We start from the raw sequence: 18412 nt of genomic DNA on the forward strand, positions 1-18412 counted from the left end.
CGTCCCGTGCCGTGTAACGCATTTCTGGAGCCAGACGCTAGAGCAACTGTTTCCCAAACAGTGGGTCGGGACCCATGTTTGGGTCGTGGACCCATTTTTATGGGTCATGAGTAAATAATTTTTTTTTTACTACAAATGTTTTTAATTATTATTTCAAAAGACTTTCAAAAAGTGAAAAAAGAAATCTATAATTTTCAGAAATTATTCTTTTTAGTTTTCATGAATTTTCAAAAATAAAATCAAAGAAATTCCATGAATTAAAAAAGTTTTGGGTCCCGGTTTGGGTCCCGGTTTGTTTGGTTTTATTTAATTTGATTTAGGTGTCTCTGCTTTATTAGATTACATTTTGACAGAGAACCACTGTAGGTATGGGAACTTATTGACCATGTGTATGACCAGCCTGATCTCCAGAGAATACCGTAACATTGCACGGAACAGTGCACTTCATTCCGTGGATAGTCGCCTCGGAACTCCCAAATTGCGTGCATATGTACGGCGAGTCCCACGGTGGGCGTAACCAGTCGCAACACGGAAAAACCCGGAAGCAGAGCAGTCCGCACAATAAAATTTACGATTCTGTGCCTATCGGTACATAACTCAAACGGCGCTGAGTAGGCACAGGCGAATGTCCCACCGTTCAGGACGGCAACTCGGTCGCCTTAGCTCCCTCGGTGGTCCTTCACGGGGGGACAATTCGCCTGTGACTGCGCGCCTCCGAAATGGTTTTGTCACAAGGCAGCGCCGTACCATATGCACGCAATTCGGGAGTTCCGAGGCGGCTATCCACGGAATGAAGTGCACTCGTTCCGTGCAATGTTACGGTAATCTCTGGAGATCGGGTTGGTATGACACAGTAAAATCCTCCGTGTTTAATATAACCATTTGTAACCTCATGAGTGTACAAATGTAACAACTATTATGACCAAATTGGGAACGTTTTTCAAAAATGTGACCTTGTATATCTGCAATGTGTATATTAGATCTGCTTGTATACCTGCTATTCTATCTATTTTTACTGTGCGACGCCGCACCGTGCAACACAGGCATACAATGAAGTATAAAATAGGGCTTAAGTGGTTAAATTAACACTCAGGATTTGACTGTGTAATGAGTATAGTCCCTGGATATATCCTTGTTTGAACTTTTAGTGGAACCCAAGCAAGTTAAGATTAGGCCCGAGGCCACGAGGGAAAACGAGAGGGAGAGGTACAGGGCCCTGCTGTACTCCACACACTGGCACGCCATTAAAGATCGCCGCTGTTTATTGTACATTTTTGGGGGGAGATAACTGGGGGGTGGGGGGGGGGGGGGTCCTGAGGGAGAGCCAATCGTGCAAGCAAATTCCAGCAGAAGAAAAGATGTAATCATCTCGTATAATTTTGCATGCAGAAACTTGGCAAGGGGCTCTAATTTTGGAGGGCTACAACCAAATCTGTTGCGTGCCTATTTTGTGAGAGAAGAATGCGATTTTATTGGGCTGGCCGGAGATAAGAGGCAGAGCCGTTTCACCTTGAAACAAGCTCCTCCATCATGTCTGGGAGTGGAAGTGTGTATGTGTGTGTCTAGTGTGCATGTATTTCTCTCTCTCTCTCTCTCTCTCTCTTTCTCTTTCTGTGTGCGTGTGCGTGTGTAGCATGTGTCTCACATCACATCGTGTATCCAATTATGTCTCCAACTCGGACAGAACACATCAAGTCTTCCTGATTCCGCACAGTGCTACTAATGATACTCAGCTTGTGTGCATTGTTGACCTTCTCTGTATCTGACTGTTAAGCCTGATCTGTTGTTAGTCATTTGACGGCATTGCACGACGAAAATAGCCGATCTACAATTTACCAACAAGAAATATTGCGATGCGTTGTGAGCTTGTAGATCAGCTATTTTCGCAGCGCAACCCTAGCGTACAAAATGTATATGTAATAGAAATGATTAAGCATAATAGGCCTAGACCAGGGTCAGTCATATGGGGGGTATAGAAGTTCACCTCTAGGGGTGCACAGAGGTACTACAGGGGTACATAAGAGAAAGTGGAAACTTTTGATTTAGCTGTTTAACCACTTAAACCCTCTAGACCAGTGGCTCTCAAACTTTTATTGGTCAGCCCCCTATCCAATGTCCAGGCCCCTATCCAATGTCCAGCCCCTTATCCAATGTCCAGGCCCCTTACCGCCCCCACACACCCAGGCCCCTTACCGCCCCCCCCACACACCCATTTAAAATGTAGACTAAGTCTCTACTGTGAAAAGTCATGTTTATTTATCATTCTGTTGCTGATGATTTAGAAAACATCTCACTGAATACCACATAACATTCTTTCTTTTTTTACATTAAACTGGACTGTCAGAATGTGATTATTAGCCTACTTCCCGAGGAGAAAAAATAAATAAAATAACTATAGCCTTAAAATAGGCCAGGGATGCTTTTGTATTATTATTTACTGCTAAACAACGGCTATATTATATATTGGAACAAGCTCTAACTGGGTCTCATTATTGATCACAAACAGCAACAAAAATGCTATAATTTGGTGCCGGTACCAAACAATCGTATTAATGGTTCCACTATAAAATACAGAAGAGCTTTATGGTGTTTCAAGTGATCTGTGGTTCATGAATCTGTGCCAGCGAGTCATTTTATTTTATTCATTCATTCATTCATTCATTTATTTATTGATTTATTTATTTATTTATTAATGGACTGTTGTTTCAGTCGCTGTTGGTAGTCATGGTTGCCAGTTCCCGCCTGATGTCATGTGGCAGTTCCGACGGCTCCAGACCATACTGAATAACTGCTATAGCTTTACATAACGTCTTCAGACTAGGATTTAAGTCTAAGATGAACCAGTCCCCCTGGGGGGGATCGGTACGGCCCCCATTGAGAAACTCTGCTCTAGACTTAGTAAACTGGACCTGAGTTGTCTGTGTACTTGGACCACAACGTGTTGTGAGCTTGCAGATATGCTACTTTTTGGCTTATGTTCACCCCATAATATGGATGCTGGGGTTCAATTGGTTAATGATAAAACATTGATAAACTTTGTGTGAACCTTCTGAAGTGTTAAAACAAATAGAGCACAGCTGTTAAGCAATACTTATTTGTCGTTATGCTGTTTTATTTTGAACATAATGACATAAAAACTGGACTTACTGAAAAGTTTGTCTGGCAATGCCAGGCTATGGTTTTCTCACAGTTTTCGAAGCAAGATTTTTCAGTCGGGTAAAGGTGGCACTGAAGCCAAAACATTTGAGAACCACTGGCCTATAGACTATTGTTTGAAATATTTCACCTATAATGACCTGCCCAAAATAGTGATGGCAGAGGTGTTTAAATCAGTGTGTTCTTGGCTCCTCCCTCCAGGTGTAAGTACTGCGACCGCTCCTTCAGCATCTCCTCCAACCTGCAGCGCCACATCCGCAACATCCACAACAAGGAGAAACCCTTCAAGTGCCACCTGTGTGACCGCTGCTTCGGCCAGCAGACCAACCTGGACCGCCACCTCAAGAAGCACGAGAACGGTAACCTCTCAGGTGCGAACCAGGAAGTAATACTGGAAACGCGCGACTACCAAAAAAAATCTGAACTAAAGATATTTAAAGGGAAATTTGCTGATTTTGAACCTAAATCCCGTCGTTTCACGTCATTGAGCGTGCATTATGGTGCGAAATGGCGAGTCAAATTCGTGAAGTTTCCCTTTAATGATATGGTGATACTATGTAGGCTGTATTCTCTCAAAATATGTTCAAAATTATGTTTATATTGTTTATACTATCAAAGAAAAACATATTTGTCTTGATAATTTCCATACATCAATTTCTAAAATAAAAAAACACAAATCCAAAGAGTCCTGATACTTACCAATAAAATGTAATAAATCTCTGTCTTGTGCGCTTTTGCAAAAACAGCAAGAAGTATTTAACTCTGAATAGCAATAGCAATCACAGCTTATGAGTTTGACTGGTCGTCTGCAACGGCCCGACTCTGTGAATCATCACCTGGCTGGCAGCCCACTGGAGCAAGTCCTCCGAGGAGGTGGTCACTTAATCAGGCATATCATAAAAGATGAGCCCCTGCCGTGTCACTGTGTCAGCATGAGTCTGGAGAGGCTCTTTATACGCCTTGATACATTGGAAATTATGCGGTAATGTAAAGTTAACGGGCAATTAATCCAGTGCTTACGAGCAACAGTATTCATTCAGTTATTTATCAGTGGTAGGAACTGCCAGAACTGGATTACTGTGCCAGATTTTATACAACCCACGACCATGGGTCATGTTATAGGGTGGCCTTCGTCTATCCATCTGCCCGTCCTTCCGTCCGTCCTTCCGTCCTTCCGTCCTTCCATCAGTCTGTACAAATGTTCTTGTTATCACTCTACTGTCTTCATGTTGGGGTCTGATTTGAATGAGACTTCATACAGGGGTCTAGTCGCTTCATCAACATTGCTTGAACAAGTTCACCTTTCAGCATTCCGCACCCAAGTTCAAGGTCATTGTTATTATAAAATATAGAATTGATTGTCATCACTCTACCGCCTTCATTTTGGGTGTGATTCGAATGAAACTTCACACAGGGATACAAGCTTGAACATGTTCATGTTTCAGCTTTCTGCTCATTCATATACAGCAATACCTTTAAACTCATATTGTTCCCGTTGATGCGGTGCTCTTGTTCAATGACATATCTATCTCTACTGTAAGAATGAGACAGTCTATATGACCTTGCAAATTATAAGCATCATAAGAATACTTTATGCTCTTTGCAAAGCAGACAAAGGAGGAGAGCTCTTAACCTGCAGTGTTTTGTCTTGCAGGCACGGCCATGTCCTCTCCGCGGTCGGAGCAGGACGGTAGCAGCGCCATCTTGGATGACAAGGAGGACTCCTATTTCAATGAAATACGGAACTTTATCAGCAACACAGGGCAAAACCAGACCTCCCCTGACCCCTCTGAAGAAGGGTAAGTTAACCACTTAGACCCTCTATACTTAGTAAAACGGGCCTGAGTTGGCACTGTACTTGGGGTGCTCTTTTTTCCCTCTACACCAGATATTTTTGCCGAAAATAGCCGATCTGCAAGCTCACAACGTTCTTGTGAGCTTGCATATCAGCTATTTTCAGCGAATGTTCCAGGGCTCCATGCCAGGGCTCAGGTGGTTAAAGAAACGTTTAAACTTTTTTCATCATCATCATCTCCATACACGGGTCCTTGACTTTTATTTAGGCGCGGCCATAGGTAGAGAGGCCATCACCAGTTCGCCTCCCGGCCCACCCATGTCTACGTCTCAAAGTGCCCCCGAGTAAGATACTTAACCCCTAACAGCTCACCCCCAAGCTTTCATCATGACCATCTGAGCAGCCTCAGCTGGATGAATCTGAAACGGAATGTCTCCCATGGGACTAATTAACCAATTAAGGTCTCTCCTCCCACTAATGCCTCAATATGCGACAGTGCCATTTCTGTCTGTTTCTGTCTGTTTATGCTCTGTGTCTCAGAGGTGGACCGTGGATGGTTCCAAAAAAGTGCCTATCGATGCCTATCGAACATGATTATAAACTTGAAACTGTCGTCGTTAGATTAACACATTAGGATTTTACTGTGTGGCGATGGTTAGAGTTCAACAGCATTCTATAATAGCTCTCTCTGGCCCAGTAGTATACATCAGCATGGTGCCTCCCGTTAGCACAAAGCCAGTCCTTGTTCATGACCACTATCGCCAAAAAGAGGTTGAAGGAACACAACACAGACAACGTTCAGGATAATCGCGGCGCTTGGCAAACACACAACGACCACTCTATTAACCGCTGACTTTCAGCTGCACATGTGCACAGATATCTACACACACGCAATTATGTCAGACAATCATGCAAATAAATTCCCAGAGCTGTGATCAGGGCAAGATAGCAGAGGTGTGTGTGTGTGTGTGTGTGTGTGTGTGTGTGTGTGTGTGTGTGTGTGTGTGTGTGTGCGTGTGCGTGTGCGTGTGGGTGTGCATGTGCATGTGTGTGTGGGTTTGTTTTTACGTGGCTAACTTCAGTGTGATCACAGGGCAGATTGTAAGGACAGATAGAGGAGATCTCCCAGACTGGTGTGTGTGACCGCGTGGAAAGGTTGGTGAGAACAGGACCAAGCGGCAGAGCATTAGGGGGACGGGGAGGTGAAAAGCAAGGAGACTGGGGGCATGGGGGGGGGCGTTCAACCGTCAGCTCCTCCACATCTGGAACCAACATGTCCGCCTACAGGAAAAGAGTAGAGAGTGAGGGGTCAAGAGGTCGGCCCGTGTTTCCTTTCAAAGTGCTGCGCTCCTGACTACTTCTGATAGATACTTTATCCAAAGCAAATTACCACGTTTGAAAGCGTAATTAGCGAATCTGTTTTCTTAATCATGGAGCGCTCTCTCTCTCTCTCTCTCTCTCTCTCTCTCTCTCTCTCTCACTCTCTCTTTTTCTCTCTCTCGCGGCGCTCGTCCTTCCTCGCCGCCCTGCGATTTCGACACCCCGCGGCTACCTCCTTGGTAAACCCCCAACCCCCCGGGGGACCTCCACCCCGGGGGGGGGGAGACTTTTAAACTCTGTCTAAGGCATTACCATTATCAGCCGCTGAAAAAGAGGAGAGATGATGCAGATTTCGCCATTGTGACAAAATATGACCCGCAATTAGCCTCCTCCCTCTGCTTTTCTCGAGTCGTTGCAAACTCAACGTTCCCCGTCTCAAATCCATCATATCCTGTTTGTAAGCATCCACTTATCTGCGAGGCGATTTGGTTGATGTGTTTTTAAAGGCTCCCATATCTCTATGTCTCCCGCTCGCTGTCCATTTCTCTCTCTCTCTCCTCCCCCTTGTCTCTGGAGCCTTTGTACTAGAAATGGCATTTTTGGGAGCTGACGAAAGACGTCGCAGAGTGTAATTAGTGAATCAGTCTTAATGTGGTTCCAGATGATTTACCAAATGGTGGTTTCCTGTGGCGCTGAGACAGTGGGCAGATTAAGACCCAGGCAGTTTGGATAGCTGGCCCTCTCTCCCCTCCACAGGCCTGGGGAAATGGGCCGGTTGGCAACGGTCTCATAACTCTCCCACCAAATGGGTCTGTCAGCTAAATATTTTGCCTATTAGATGAATACGAGATAGCAGGGAAAATAAACAAGGAGAGAGGCAGAGTGCTCTGGCTAAGTGCTGCAGCGATCAAGCCTGGCGCTGCTGTGCCCAGAGGGGCCCCAAAGCATCGATGACAAACGGGATTCCGGCTTTTGCTCTGCCCCAGCTGCCATGGCCGTCTTGCTCCAGACCCTGTTTCTCTCTTTCTCTCTCTTTCTCCCTCTCTCTCTCCTCTTTCTACCGGTGTCCCTCTCTCTTGCTCCATTGTTCTAGCTAGAGAGGAGAGCTAGAGAGGAGAGATTCTGACAACAAACATGGAGAAAAAAACCCCCCACAAAAACACATTCCAGTGGAGGTTTAGTGGTGTACAGCTGTGCCATGCATGGATTTGCATCATTCCATTGTTTTTTTTCTAAACTCTTTTATCAACTTAGTGCAGTGTTTCCTGACATTGGGTGTTGTGACCTATTTTGGGACACTGACTTGTTATCGGTTGCGAGTAAATATCCCTTTTCTGCCTTTCCTTAAATTTTTTTGTTTATTATTATTTTAATTACATTTTATTTATTTATTATTATTATTATTATTATTTTATTTACTTATTCTTTTCAAAAGATTTTCAGGAATAAAATACAAATCTACAAGCTAACATGTGACGCATTGTAGTTTGGTTATTTTCAGTATTTTTTTAATAGGGCATAAGTGGTTTATAATGTATCTTTGTACGTTTGGGTCCCGGGAGAGACACCACTCAAATTTCTCTTTTGGGTCTCAAACTGAAAAGGTGGAATGTTGCTTGTGAGAAACTACCACTGTTTCACTTTCACTAATTCAATAGTGTTTAGAGTTAGTGAGTTGTGGTTCGGTTTAAACATTTTCAAGTTGGCAGGCACGATAATTGTTGGTTTCCTTCACTTTTCTCTTAAAACGTATAATTGAGGGGTGTGCGGTTAATGATTTCTTAGCTTGTTTAGTATGTCTTATTGAGCAGCTTTTTTCCCTCTATGGACCACAGGTTGAACGGCGGTCCGTTTGAAGAGGAGAAGCCGCTGATGGCCAGTCACGGGTCACATGACCTGGAGGATGAGGAGGGGGAGGAGCTTGGTGCTGATGAAGAGGAAGGGGAGGAGCCTACTGACACCCATGGCAAAGCTGAAGATGAAGCGCTTCCTGGCAGCCTGGAAGATGACATTATGCAGGATGACATGGGCTTTAACGGGCCAAACGACGACTTAGACCTCAATTGCAAAACGTCTCCAAGAAGGTAAGAGTACTGTAGGCTAACACATGGACAAGTGTAAAACCAGAAATATTTTCCAAAAGCATGGACACACTCAATAGCTTTATTTTATCGCTGAAGTGATCTTGAGAGGAGGGGGGAGGGCAGTTTAATACTGACATGATACTGACATGATACTGACCATGATACTAATCATGATATTGACATGATAATGACATGATAATGACATGATAGTGACATGATGTGACCATGATACTGACATGATACTGACCATGATACTGACATGATGATACTGATGATGTAAGTATCATCAAATACAGTTTACAGTTTACATTTTAATTGGGTGTGGGGAGGGGGGGGGGGGGTAAGGGGCCTAGATATTGGATAGGGGGCACTGGCCCAAAAAGGTTGAGAAACACTAAATTGTTGCACCGTACCATACGTGTGTGACATTATTTTCATGTCCCTGCCTTCCTCTCCAGGTATGACGATGAGGAGGAACGGAGTAGCTACTCGGCCCTGGATCACATCCGCCACTTCTCAGACATGCACAAGATGGAGGAGAGTGAGCTTAGTGAGGGGGAGGGGGACGAGGATGGAGGGGCTTTTGGTTCTCCTACTCTGACCGAAGCTGTCAAACAGCCACTCTACAGGAAATCCAAGTCCCAGGTAACAAGCTCACATAAACAATGTCATGTACGGTATACTGTATTCTGTGTGGGCATGCGTGCATGGCATGCCTGTGTCTGTGTATGTGAAATTATACATTATGTATTGTATGCACATACATAATAGTACCATATGTATGCACATACATACTATTAGTCAGGGGATATTAAAAAAATCTTGGAATAAATTCCTTACCAAAAAAAATCTTCACCAATGTGTTTGTAAAAGTGTCTAGTAACACATCTCATAAAGACTGAAATGCAGTTTCCCTAGGAGAATTTGTGACAGCTCCTGAAAGTTGGGGTACCCACCATAACCTTATGCAGGGAAAAAAATAAAAATTTAATTCTGTTTTAAGTAGCATGTGAGGGGTCAAACTAGGGTGTTTTTATGATTCTGAATCCATTGCAAGCATTTGTTTTGCACCAAAACCACTCCTTGGGCTAAAAACGGCCATAGCCATCCTTTTCCAGGTATACTTTTTTGTGTAAAAAGCCCATTGAGATTTCCCTAGGGAAACTGCATTTCAGTCTTTGTGAGATGTGTTACAAGACACTTTTACAAACACATTGGTGAAGATTTTTTTTGGTAAGGAATTTATTCCAAGATTGGAATTTTTTCTGCTAATATCCCCTGACTATATGCACATACGTGTGCATGTCATTGCACAGTATTTATACCTCCACTGGCCCATGCCTTTATGAGAATGTGGCTTCCTTTCACCCTCTCCAGGCCTATGCCATGATGCTGTCGCTGGCTGACAAGGACTCTCTCCACCCAGCCTCCCATACACCAGCCACCATGTGGCACAGCCTGGCACGCGCCGCCGCTGAGTCAAGCGCCATCCAGTCCCTCAGCCATGTATGATGATGACACTGCTCATCACGCCCCAACCCTCTGGACCCCCCCCCCCCCCCCCCCCTCTCTCCTCAAAACCCTGACGTATGGCACTGGGAGCCCGTTGTCAGGCCGTCCGTGGGGGGAGGGGGGCCCCAACCCCCCCCCCCCTAGGCCTCCCCACCGGTGCCCCTAAACCCCTCTGCCCACTGACTTTCCACAGACTGACTGACTGCTGAGCAGAACCACGGCCCATTGGACTGCTGAGCAGAGCGCCTTACACACGAAGCAGGGTCACGGTCCGTACAGAACCACAGCCCCCAGCCCCCCACTACTCCAAGAGCAAAACCTCCCGCTGTGACCTACAAATTGATTAATTACATTAATGTCGACCATGATGATAGTGATGATAGTGATGATGATGATGATGAATTGATGATGATATGATGATGATGATTATGGCGAAAATAATAATGCTTAAGTAATAATAGCTGTATTTATTCTGGTGAGTTTTTATGTTTTGCACAGCAAAGGCAGCTGGTGAACAGGGAAGACGGATGCGCTGATGCATCGACGCTATATTAAGGGTGATTTATACTCAGTCATGTGCCGTTGTCACGCACCGCAAATAGCCGCTCTACAAGCTCGCGAGCTTGTAGAGCGGCTATTTGCGGTGCACGGCGCGGTGCACAACCCAGTATAAATCAGGCATTAGGTTTCTCACTCTGCACATAGAAAGCAGAAAGAACAAGGAACGAGAACAGTTGTGTTCCAGCCTTGTACGATCCCACCACGTGTAAAGGTTATAACCCCCCTCCTCTCCCCCGCCCCGCCCCACCCCATCAATCGCAGTCTCTCTCATTTGACGAGGAGTATCTTTGAAAATGTAGTACAAGAATTCCCTCTTAACCCCTGAAGATATACAGGTGTTTCTCATAAAACATGTACTTGATGATAAAAATGGTTTGACTAGGAGAGCCTCGGTTCAAATGAAAACCTTGCCTATGTTACCAAGGCGCTTACAGTGCAGCGCTACGAGAACATCGCGGACGATTGAAGTCACTGAGGAACAAAAGAAGAAGAAGAAAAAAAAGAAATAGCGTAATTGTAAAAGTGAAATCAGGCCAGTTTCCCCACCTGCGTTTGCATATCTGCGTATGTCTGCACAATCACAGCACTGTACACAAGTGTCTACCAACTGTTCTCCACCACACTCCTAAATCCTGTCAGCCTGCGCTATCTGTGAAAGGATATAAATAGATTGTCTTTTTAGTGGAAGAAAACAAACCACAATGTTCTGTTTTGTTCTTGTTTTGTTTTTGTTCCTTTTTTTAGCAAGTGCTGAAGTTTATCGTTGTTCTGTAAAGGGCATCCGTTTCTCCAAAACCCCTGAGACCCATCCTAGTCAGCCAACGATACCACTAAATAGCCTGAATGCTAGTCGTTAGCTACTCCATCCTCATGTGTCTTTCATTTTTAGACAATCATGATTTTGTTTTGTTTTGTTTTCATTTCTTTACTTTTTTTTTTGTTGGTGTTGTTGTTGTTATTTGCTGTTGTATGTTGAGAATTGTATTTATTTCTTGGCAAACTGTAGTTTGTTTACTGAATAGCACTGCTCTTAGCCCAGGTGAAGGGAAGATTCCTCACTGGGCCTATCCCAGAGTTCAATGGGGTTTGTAGATTATGTTTGAGTGCCGGATAGTATTAAGCATACCATTCACTCCTTATCCTTCTAATGAAACCGGTCGACAAATAGATATTACTTAGGGTTTTTTTCTATGACAATTTATTGATTCAATTGTAAAAAATGAAAAAAAGCATTATAAAGAACGAAACAATGGAAAAAAATGCCAGGTATAATTTCTTCATATGCGCATGATTGGTCTGAAAAGATCTGTATCTGACATTTTCTACGGTTGTCTGCAAGCTCGTGTGACGTTGGGTTTCATGTTAATCCCTTGTGCCAAACCTATGATAATTAACAGATAATTTTCATTTATCCTCCCATTTTGAGGGACCAGATTGTTCTTTGTTTCTGTTCGTTTATTTGTTTTTGTCGTTGTCGTTTTTTGTTTATAATCCATTTAAAGAAAAAGGAAAAAAAAGTAATCAAAGCAAGTTGAGGTACTTTGTTTTAATGCTTTCTACAATGTAACTGTAATGCATTTCAATTCAATACTGTGGGAGGAACAACTACGAAATAAAAGACTACAATGTGGATGAAGTCCAGAGGTGTCTTTTGGGTTCCCTGGGGATGCCAGTTGCCAATTGCCACCCTCTCTGCAAATCTATTTTATATAGCTCAGAATTATTTTTGCAGATTAATCAGATTGTTGATCAGCGCTGATTTAAATGGGCGCTCATCCATCTATGTTTAACATGTGACACACACGTTATATACGTTATATGACTTGTTTGCAACCATACATTTATTAGCCACTTGTAACCTGGCGTCCCTATTTTGGGCATGTCGCTATAGCCAAGCATTTAAAAAAAATATTCTTCTTTTGCTAAAATAGCAGGGGCCTGTTCCTCAAAAGGTGAATTAAAAAAGCCTGGCCTTAAGCCAAATCCAGGCTTGACAAAGTCGGGTCCGAAAAGCCTCGTTTATTCCGTTCCTCAGACGCCAAGCCAGGCTGAAAAGGAGCAACTTTGTCGAGCTAGGCTATGTCAAGACAGGCTGTGTCCAGCCAGGATAATGAAGCCAGGCTGAATGGGCGGGGATTCGCCGGCGACGTATTTCTATAAAAGACCATGAACTCGAGCACAGATTCCTTGAACTTGACCAATCACGGAGTCCAAAACCAGAGCAGCGTTCTTCTCTGTGGCTGAATAGCAGCACTGCAGCAGCTCATGAAATCATACAAGGAAGTAAAATGTATTTAAGCAAGAAAGGAAACGCGACCGCAATAAATAGATCCAGGGAGAAAGCATGGCAAAGTATTGCAAGCACACACTGTGTGTGTGTGTGTGTGTGTGTGTGTGTGTGTGTGTGTGTGTGTGTGTGTTTGAGACGGACGGGCAACGGGACGAACGGGACGAACGGGAACGGGACGGGGGGGACGGGGGGGGGGAGGGGGGGTGTACTGCGACGGGGGCCACAACGGGACTGGACGGGAGGGGGGGGGGGGGGGGTTGACCGCGACAGGGGGCCGTGACGGGATGAGCGGGGGGGACGGGACGGGACGAGACACGCAATAAATAACCCCACATTTGCAAGACCACTTTGGTAGAGGTTTGGGTTGTGTAGTTACCTTGCCATCATGATGTAACTCCAAAGGTGGACAAGAAATAACAAATAATTTCTCCATTGACTAGAAATTGATAATTTAAAATATGCTCCTCATTGACTTACAAAGAGGCTCCTTTAAACCCTTAACTAATAATTTATATATATATATATATATATATATATATATATATATATATATATAAATATTAGTTACGGGTATATGTGTGTGTATGTATGTGTCAGAAATTTTTTATAATATTTAAAAAAAATGCAATATATTATCAAACATCTAACAACAAGATGAACTATAGTGTTAACTATAACAGAGTGACAATTACATATCACATGAGTCATTGTGAAACAATTATGATTATGATTCATGGTCACACACTATTTCAGTAATTAATTTGATTATATCTTATTGTATTTGTTTCATTTTATTTGAATGCAGGGTCATTAAAATGAGTCCATATACAAACACATGTTTTGAATTAACTGTGGAAAAACTTGAAGAACAAGGCACTAGATTAAGTAAGCTTGGCTGTTAGCCTGCTCCTGACCAGGCTAACTTCACAGCTAAATTGCCATGGTAACTAAGCTAGGCTTGCTTCAATTCTCTTTTGAGGAATCGGATAAGGCTAAACTTAGCCAGGGTGAACTGGCTAAACTAATCTTCAAGATAATTCACCTTTTGAGGAACCGACTCAGCTCTAATCCTGGCTAAATTAAGCCAGGATAGGTGGAAAAGCCAGGCTTTAGCTCTAATTCACCTTTTGAGGAACAGGCCCCAGATTGACAAGCTCTCAATGCATCACATCACTACATGTTGGGAGCTCACAGAGCTGGTAGATCGGCATTTTTAGCTATTTTTGAAATTGATGTGCTTACTTTTTTTTTGCCACCCTTTTTTCCTGAAATAACAGATCTGATTAAGTGGTCCCTCTTTCTCTCCCTCTCTATCTCCCTCTTCAAACACTTATTCACTTCTCTCCTTTCTCTCTCTCTCGGCCAGGCCAGCCTCCTCCTCCTCCTCCTCCTCCTCCTCTTCCTCCTCCTCCTCCTTCCCAATAGCCCTTCTGGCTGCCCACCACCATCGTGAGCCCAGACAGTCAGTGTTCTGCTCAGGGCCGCGAGTCAGAGAGCCACCTGGCTCTTTCTTCTGGCGCTCCCATGGCCTCCAAGAGAGAGAGAGACGTTGAACTCTGGTCCCCCATTCTCTTCAGGCCCTGGCACACACATACAGAGAGAGAGAGAGAGTGGGCCAGAGAGGGCCTGAATGTGGTAATGGGAGCGGAGGCAGGAATGTGTCCTCTTTATTTGTGTCCGTTTGTGGGGCATGATGGATGAGGTGGGTAGATGTGATGACCTGGCTCATCGCTCAAACGCTCAATAAGAGTCCCATCCTGCAGCAGGCCTCCCCGTCAGCCATCCCCCCCCCCCCCCCTGTCACTGCTGCCAGCCGACGTGGGCGGACATTATGGCTGGGGGGGAGGTTGGAGGTTCAGCAGTTCTATTGTCCGGTGAATGACTGCGGGGTGGCGGGGATGGGGGGGGGGCTGTTGGAGAATTGGGCATGACAGTGGAGATAGCTTGGCGCGGACACTCCGCACTTACAGTGCTCCTGGCACCCTAATGGATGGGGTGTTTTCTTAGGGCCTGTCGTCGGCCCTCGGGGCTCCGCGGGGCGTCCAGCTTTGATGAGGTTATGGGGGGTCAGGCCATGTTGATGAGGTCAGCATGGGTCGTCCAGCTTTGATGAGGTCAGCTGGAGTGGTGGCGGTGGTGGCGTAGGCTACCGTCATAATGGAGTGGAGGTGATAATGGTCTTGAGGAGGGCCTTTCATTGGCTGTATTCGCTAAGTGTCTTAAGAATGGGAGTTGCGATCATGGATTTGTTTGCCTCTCAGGTCACGGTAAAGTGTACATGTACGCAGTCATGTGACAGTGAACATACACGCCATAATGACCTCTGTCCCTGAGCCCATAAAATACTTCCTATCTCAGTGGTTCTCGAACATTTTCATGTCAAGGACCCCCCAAATTGATATGTACGGTATTTGGCGGATCCCTATCTGAACGGTCTTTTGTGCCTGCGACCCCCATAAGAGAAGATTTGTTGTTAAAAATGTGTCATTTCAAAATGATTCCAAATGTTTCCATTTAAAAAAATTGCTGGAGGGTAAATACCATTAAAGAAATTAGATTTTGATGCTAAATTAACTATTTGGCCGGGGACCCCCCTGGAACACCCTCAGGGACAACTTGATTGTCACTGTCTTGTATTACCTCATATATAGGTAAGATAACCTGGATCTGCTAACCTGAGAGCCCCAGTCATCAGCTGTAAAAAAAAAAGAAGGCCAACACCCAAATCACCTCAGTGGCAGAACCACCTCATATCATATTAGAGGTCAAATCACCTTCGATTCATTCTATTTGAAGTCAATGTGGCAGGATCAGTGGTTAGCTACCGTCTAGTAGTGTCTACAGTAGCTACTGCAACAAAGTGGAACAACAATGTCTGGAACAGCATTACTTCTACAGTGGCTGCATCTGCTTTGAGGGAACTGAGCTCAATGCATCTCACACAAACAGTGGGTCACCATCATTACCCCTGCTCCACCACGCCCCCTACTGGAATCACTGGACAACAAACTGCCCGTGTAATTACCTCACTTAAACAGAGAAGTTCCCTTTACAAAAAATACAGAGGCATTGAAGTGCCTCCAACATGTTATGAATAGAAAGCAGTGTGTATGAATTGCATTGTGCGTGTGGGCAGAAAGGGTGGGCAGGGAAGTTGGGGTGAAGAGGGCACCAGGGCTGGTTTGGCAGCTCTTTAGCCCCATTCATGCTTATAGTCACAAGACGGTGTCGCGCGTCGAAAAATATCCGACCTACCAGCTCACAACGCTTCGCGGATGTGGCTCTTTGCGAGCTTGTACGTCTGCTATTTTTTCGGGGAGCGACACCGTCTTGCGAGGGAGCATAACTCATGTTCTCTTAATTTGATCAGTGAGGATTAACACATGCCAGTGCTGCCCACGTATCCGCTCGCACTTAATCCACACGTCGGGACCAGTTATTACCATCATTAACCCACAGCTCTGCATAAAGCCCTCAGTGTGTATTAGAGTGGGGCTGGCAAAGCCAAGGGGGACACTGTGTGCGCGCGTGCGTGCGTGCGCATGTAGTACAGTATAAGGTGTGTGTGAGTCACAGCGTGTATTCACATGGGTTTAATGAGCAAAGGGTGTATTAGTTAATATGGTGTGTTTTATTTAATGGCAGCATGTCTCTGTATCTGAGAGACTGGGTCCCCAGAGTGGAGTATCCCCAGTGTGTGTGTGTGTGTGTGTGTGTGTGTGTGTGTGTGTGTGTGTGTGTGTGTGTGTGTGTGTGTGTGTGTGTGTGCTTGCGCACGGGTGCGAGCGCGCGTGTGTGTGTGTGTGTGTGTGTGGTTGGGTGGGCACGTTGTGGGCAGCACTCCTCGGGGCTTGGAGCCACTCAGCTAATGGGGCAGCTGGCACTGCCTCAGAATCCATCAGGCCTCATTATTGCTCCCTCTCCTCTTCTCTCCTCTCTGCCACCCTTTCCTTCCGTGCAGCCATCTCTGTGTGGTAGCCTATGCTGTTGCATTCAAACACACCCCCCCCCCCCCAAAAAAAGAGAGAGAGAGACACCATCACAGCTGGCAGCTCTCACACTGATTGACTTGGCATCCGTGCTGACTCAGATGCCAGGGGAAACATTTTCGATGGAGGGAGGCATGGACGAGTGGGGTGTGTATGGGTGTGCAAGACGACAGGATGGCACAGAGGGGTTTCAGGGGGCCGGTATGGAATGGTGCTAACTAACAGTTGGCACAACGCGCTGGGGAGAAGTGGGTGGAGGGGTAGACCCAACAAATCAAGTTTGTGTTGTGTTTACAATAATGGCAACACCTCCTCCAATGGCTTCATGTCTTGTGCGTGTGTGTGTGCATGCATGCGTGTGCGTGGCGAAAGTCTGTAGGAGAGCCAAGCTGAATAGTCTGTATGTAGACAAGATATTGGGGTAGCTCTCCCTCCTTTCCCTCTCCTCTCTTCTCTTCTCCTCTCCTCTCCTCTCCCTTTCAGAGAGCAGCAGAGCTTCTTAAGGCTTGCGGTTTCATTACACTATTTGTTTTTCTCCCTGGGGGCTATGGGTCATTAGTGTTATTGATGGGCACTCAGCGCAGTCCCATGGAACAGAACAGGCCAGAACAGCCATGCACATGGTTTTAATATGACAAGTCTAATCAGGGCAGGCGTGGTGGCAGAACAACTTGGAGCTTGTTACTGAAATCCTCTCACACTTGGTCGATGATGAAGATTAGAAAAAGGCCAAAGGGGCCCAGCCATTTCATGGCTCAGACAATGTTAGTCGTAGGCAGCTCAGTAACTAAACCATATAGTACTGTTAGTTCAGAGGCAGCCCTCAGTGAATAAACCAATAATACAGTGTCCTACGTACTGTAGCTCAGTGTGTAAATCATAGCACCGTTAGTGACTGTATAAGTCTGCACTGTAGCTCAGTCAATAAACTATAGCACTAACACATCCACTAACTCTCTGTTGCCAGGCCCCATGTAGAAATGTCAGCTGCTTTGGATAAAAGTGCCTAACAAATGTAACCATTTTCATCCCACTTAGACTAGAACAGAATATCAAGTTAAGGTCTTTTTTCACTCTGAGCTATACCTACAGTATGTATCTCCCAAATATTTTCCATATTGAGCACCCCCCAGTGGTGGGAATCTTAATCTGTACCTACCTAGAACACAATTTACAGTACTTGACCAAGCACCATATGCTCCGACAGTATATTGTATTGTATTAATTATTTAGGCCTGAATTCAACAGGTTCTGAGACTCAACAAACCCACAGAATAATTTGCAAGCTTGTTAGGTTGCTGACTTTTCTCAACAATATGAGCCGTTATTACATCATGAACTGCATTACATTATGAGCGGGTAAGGTTCTTAATGTAACACATTATTACATTATGCAAAGATCTGTTCTTACGTTACGCACTCCTGATTTTATTATATTTTATTACATTTAGGTATCTTATTACATTATGAACCATTATTACATCATGAGCGGTTATTACATTATGAGTTTCTACACACCCCTCTTTCCCTCTCTGTCATATATACATGATGTGACGTGACTACGGCTACGTCACTCTGACTCAGACGTAACCATAAACAAACCCGATACGCCCATATATAGGCAGCACCACCACCACGACCACGTCGCTATGACTCAGACATAACCTTAAACAAACCTGATACGCCCATATAGGCATGTCACTAT

General features: G+C 44.8%; 1 protein-coding gene across 9 annotated transcripts in view; it reads left to right on the forward strand.

Moving 5' to 3' along the window:
* Positions 1-12058, forward strand: part of mecom (MDS1 and EVI1 complex locus) — a 230739-nt gene extending 218681 nt beyond the window's left edge. For 8 of the 9 annotated variants that reach the window (XM_080429014.1, XM_080429016.1, XM_080429018.1 and 5 more), the window contains 5 exons: positions 3358-3527; positions 4811-4955; positions 8107-8355; positions 8814-9000; positions 9733-12058. In XM_080429014.1, the coding sequence (XP_080285140.1) occupies positions 3358-3527; positions 4811-4955; positions 8107-8355; positions 8814-9000; positions 9733-9867 (886 nt within the window). In that variant the 3' untranslated portion in view covers positions 9868-12058. The remainder of the gene's footprint in view (positions 1-3357; positions 3528-4810; positions 4956-8106; positions 8356-8813; positions 9001-9732) is intronic. The other variant, XM_080429017.1, reaches the window with a different exon arrangement.
* Positions 12059-18412: the final 6354 nt, after the last annotated feature.

The sequence above is a fragment of the Gymnoscopelus braueri genome, assembly GCF_963280865.1.
Source record: "Gymnoscopelus braueri genome assembly, chromosome: 5".
NCBI classification, from domain to species: Eukaryota; Metazoa; Chordata; class Actinopteri; order Myctophiformes; family Myctophidae; genus Gymnoscopelus; species Gymnoscopelus braueri.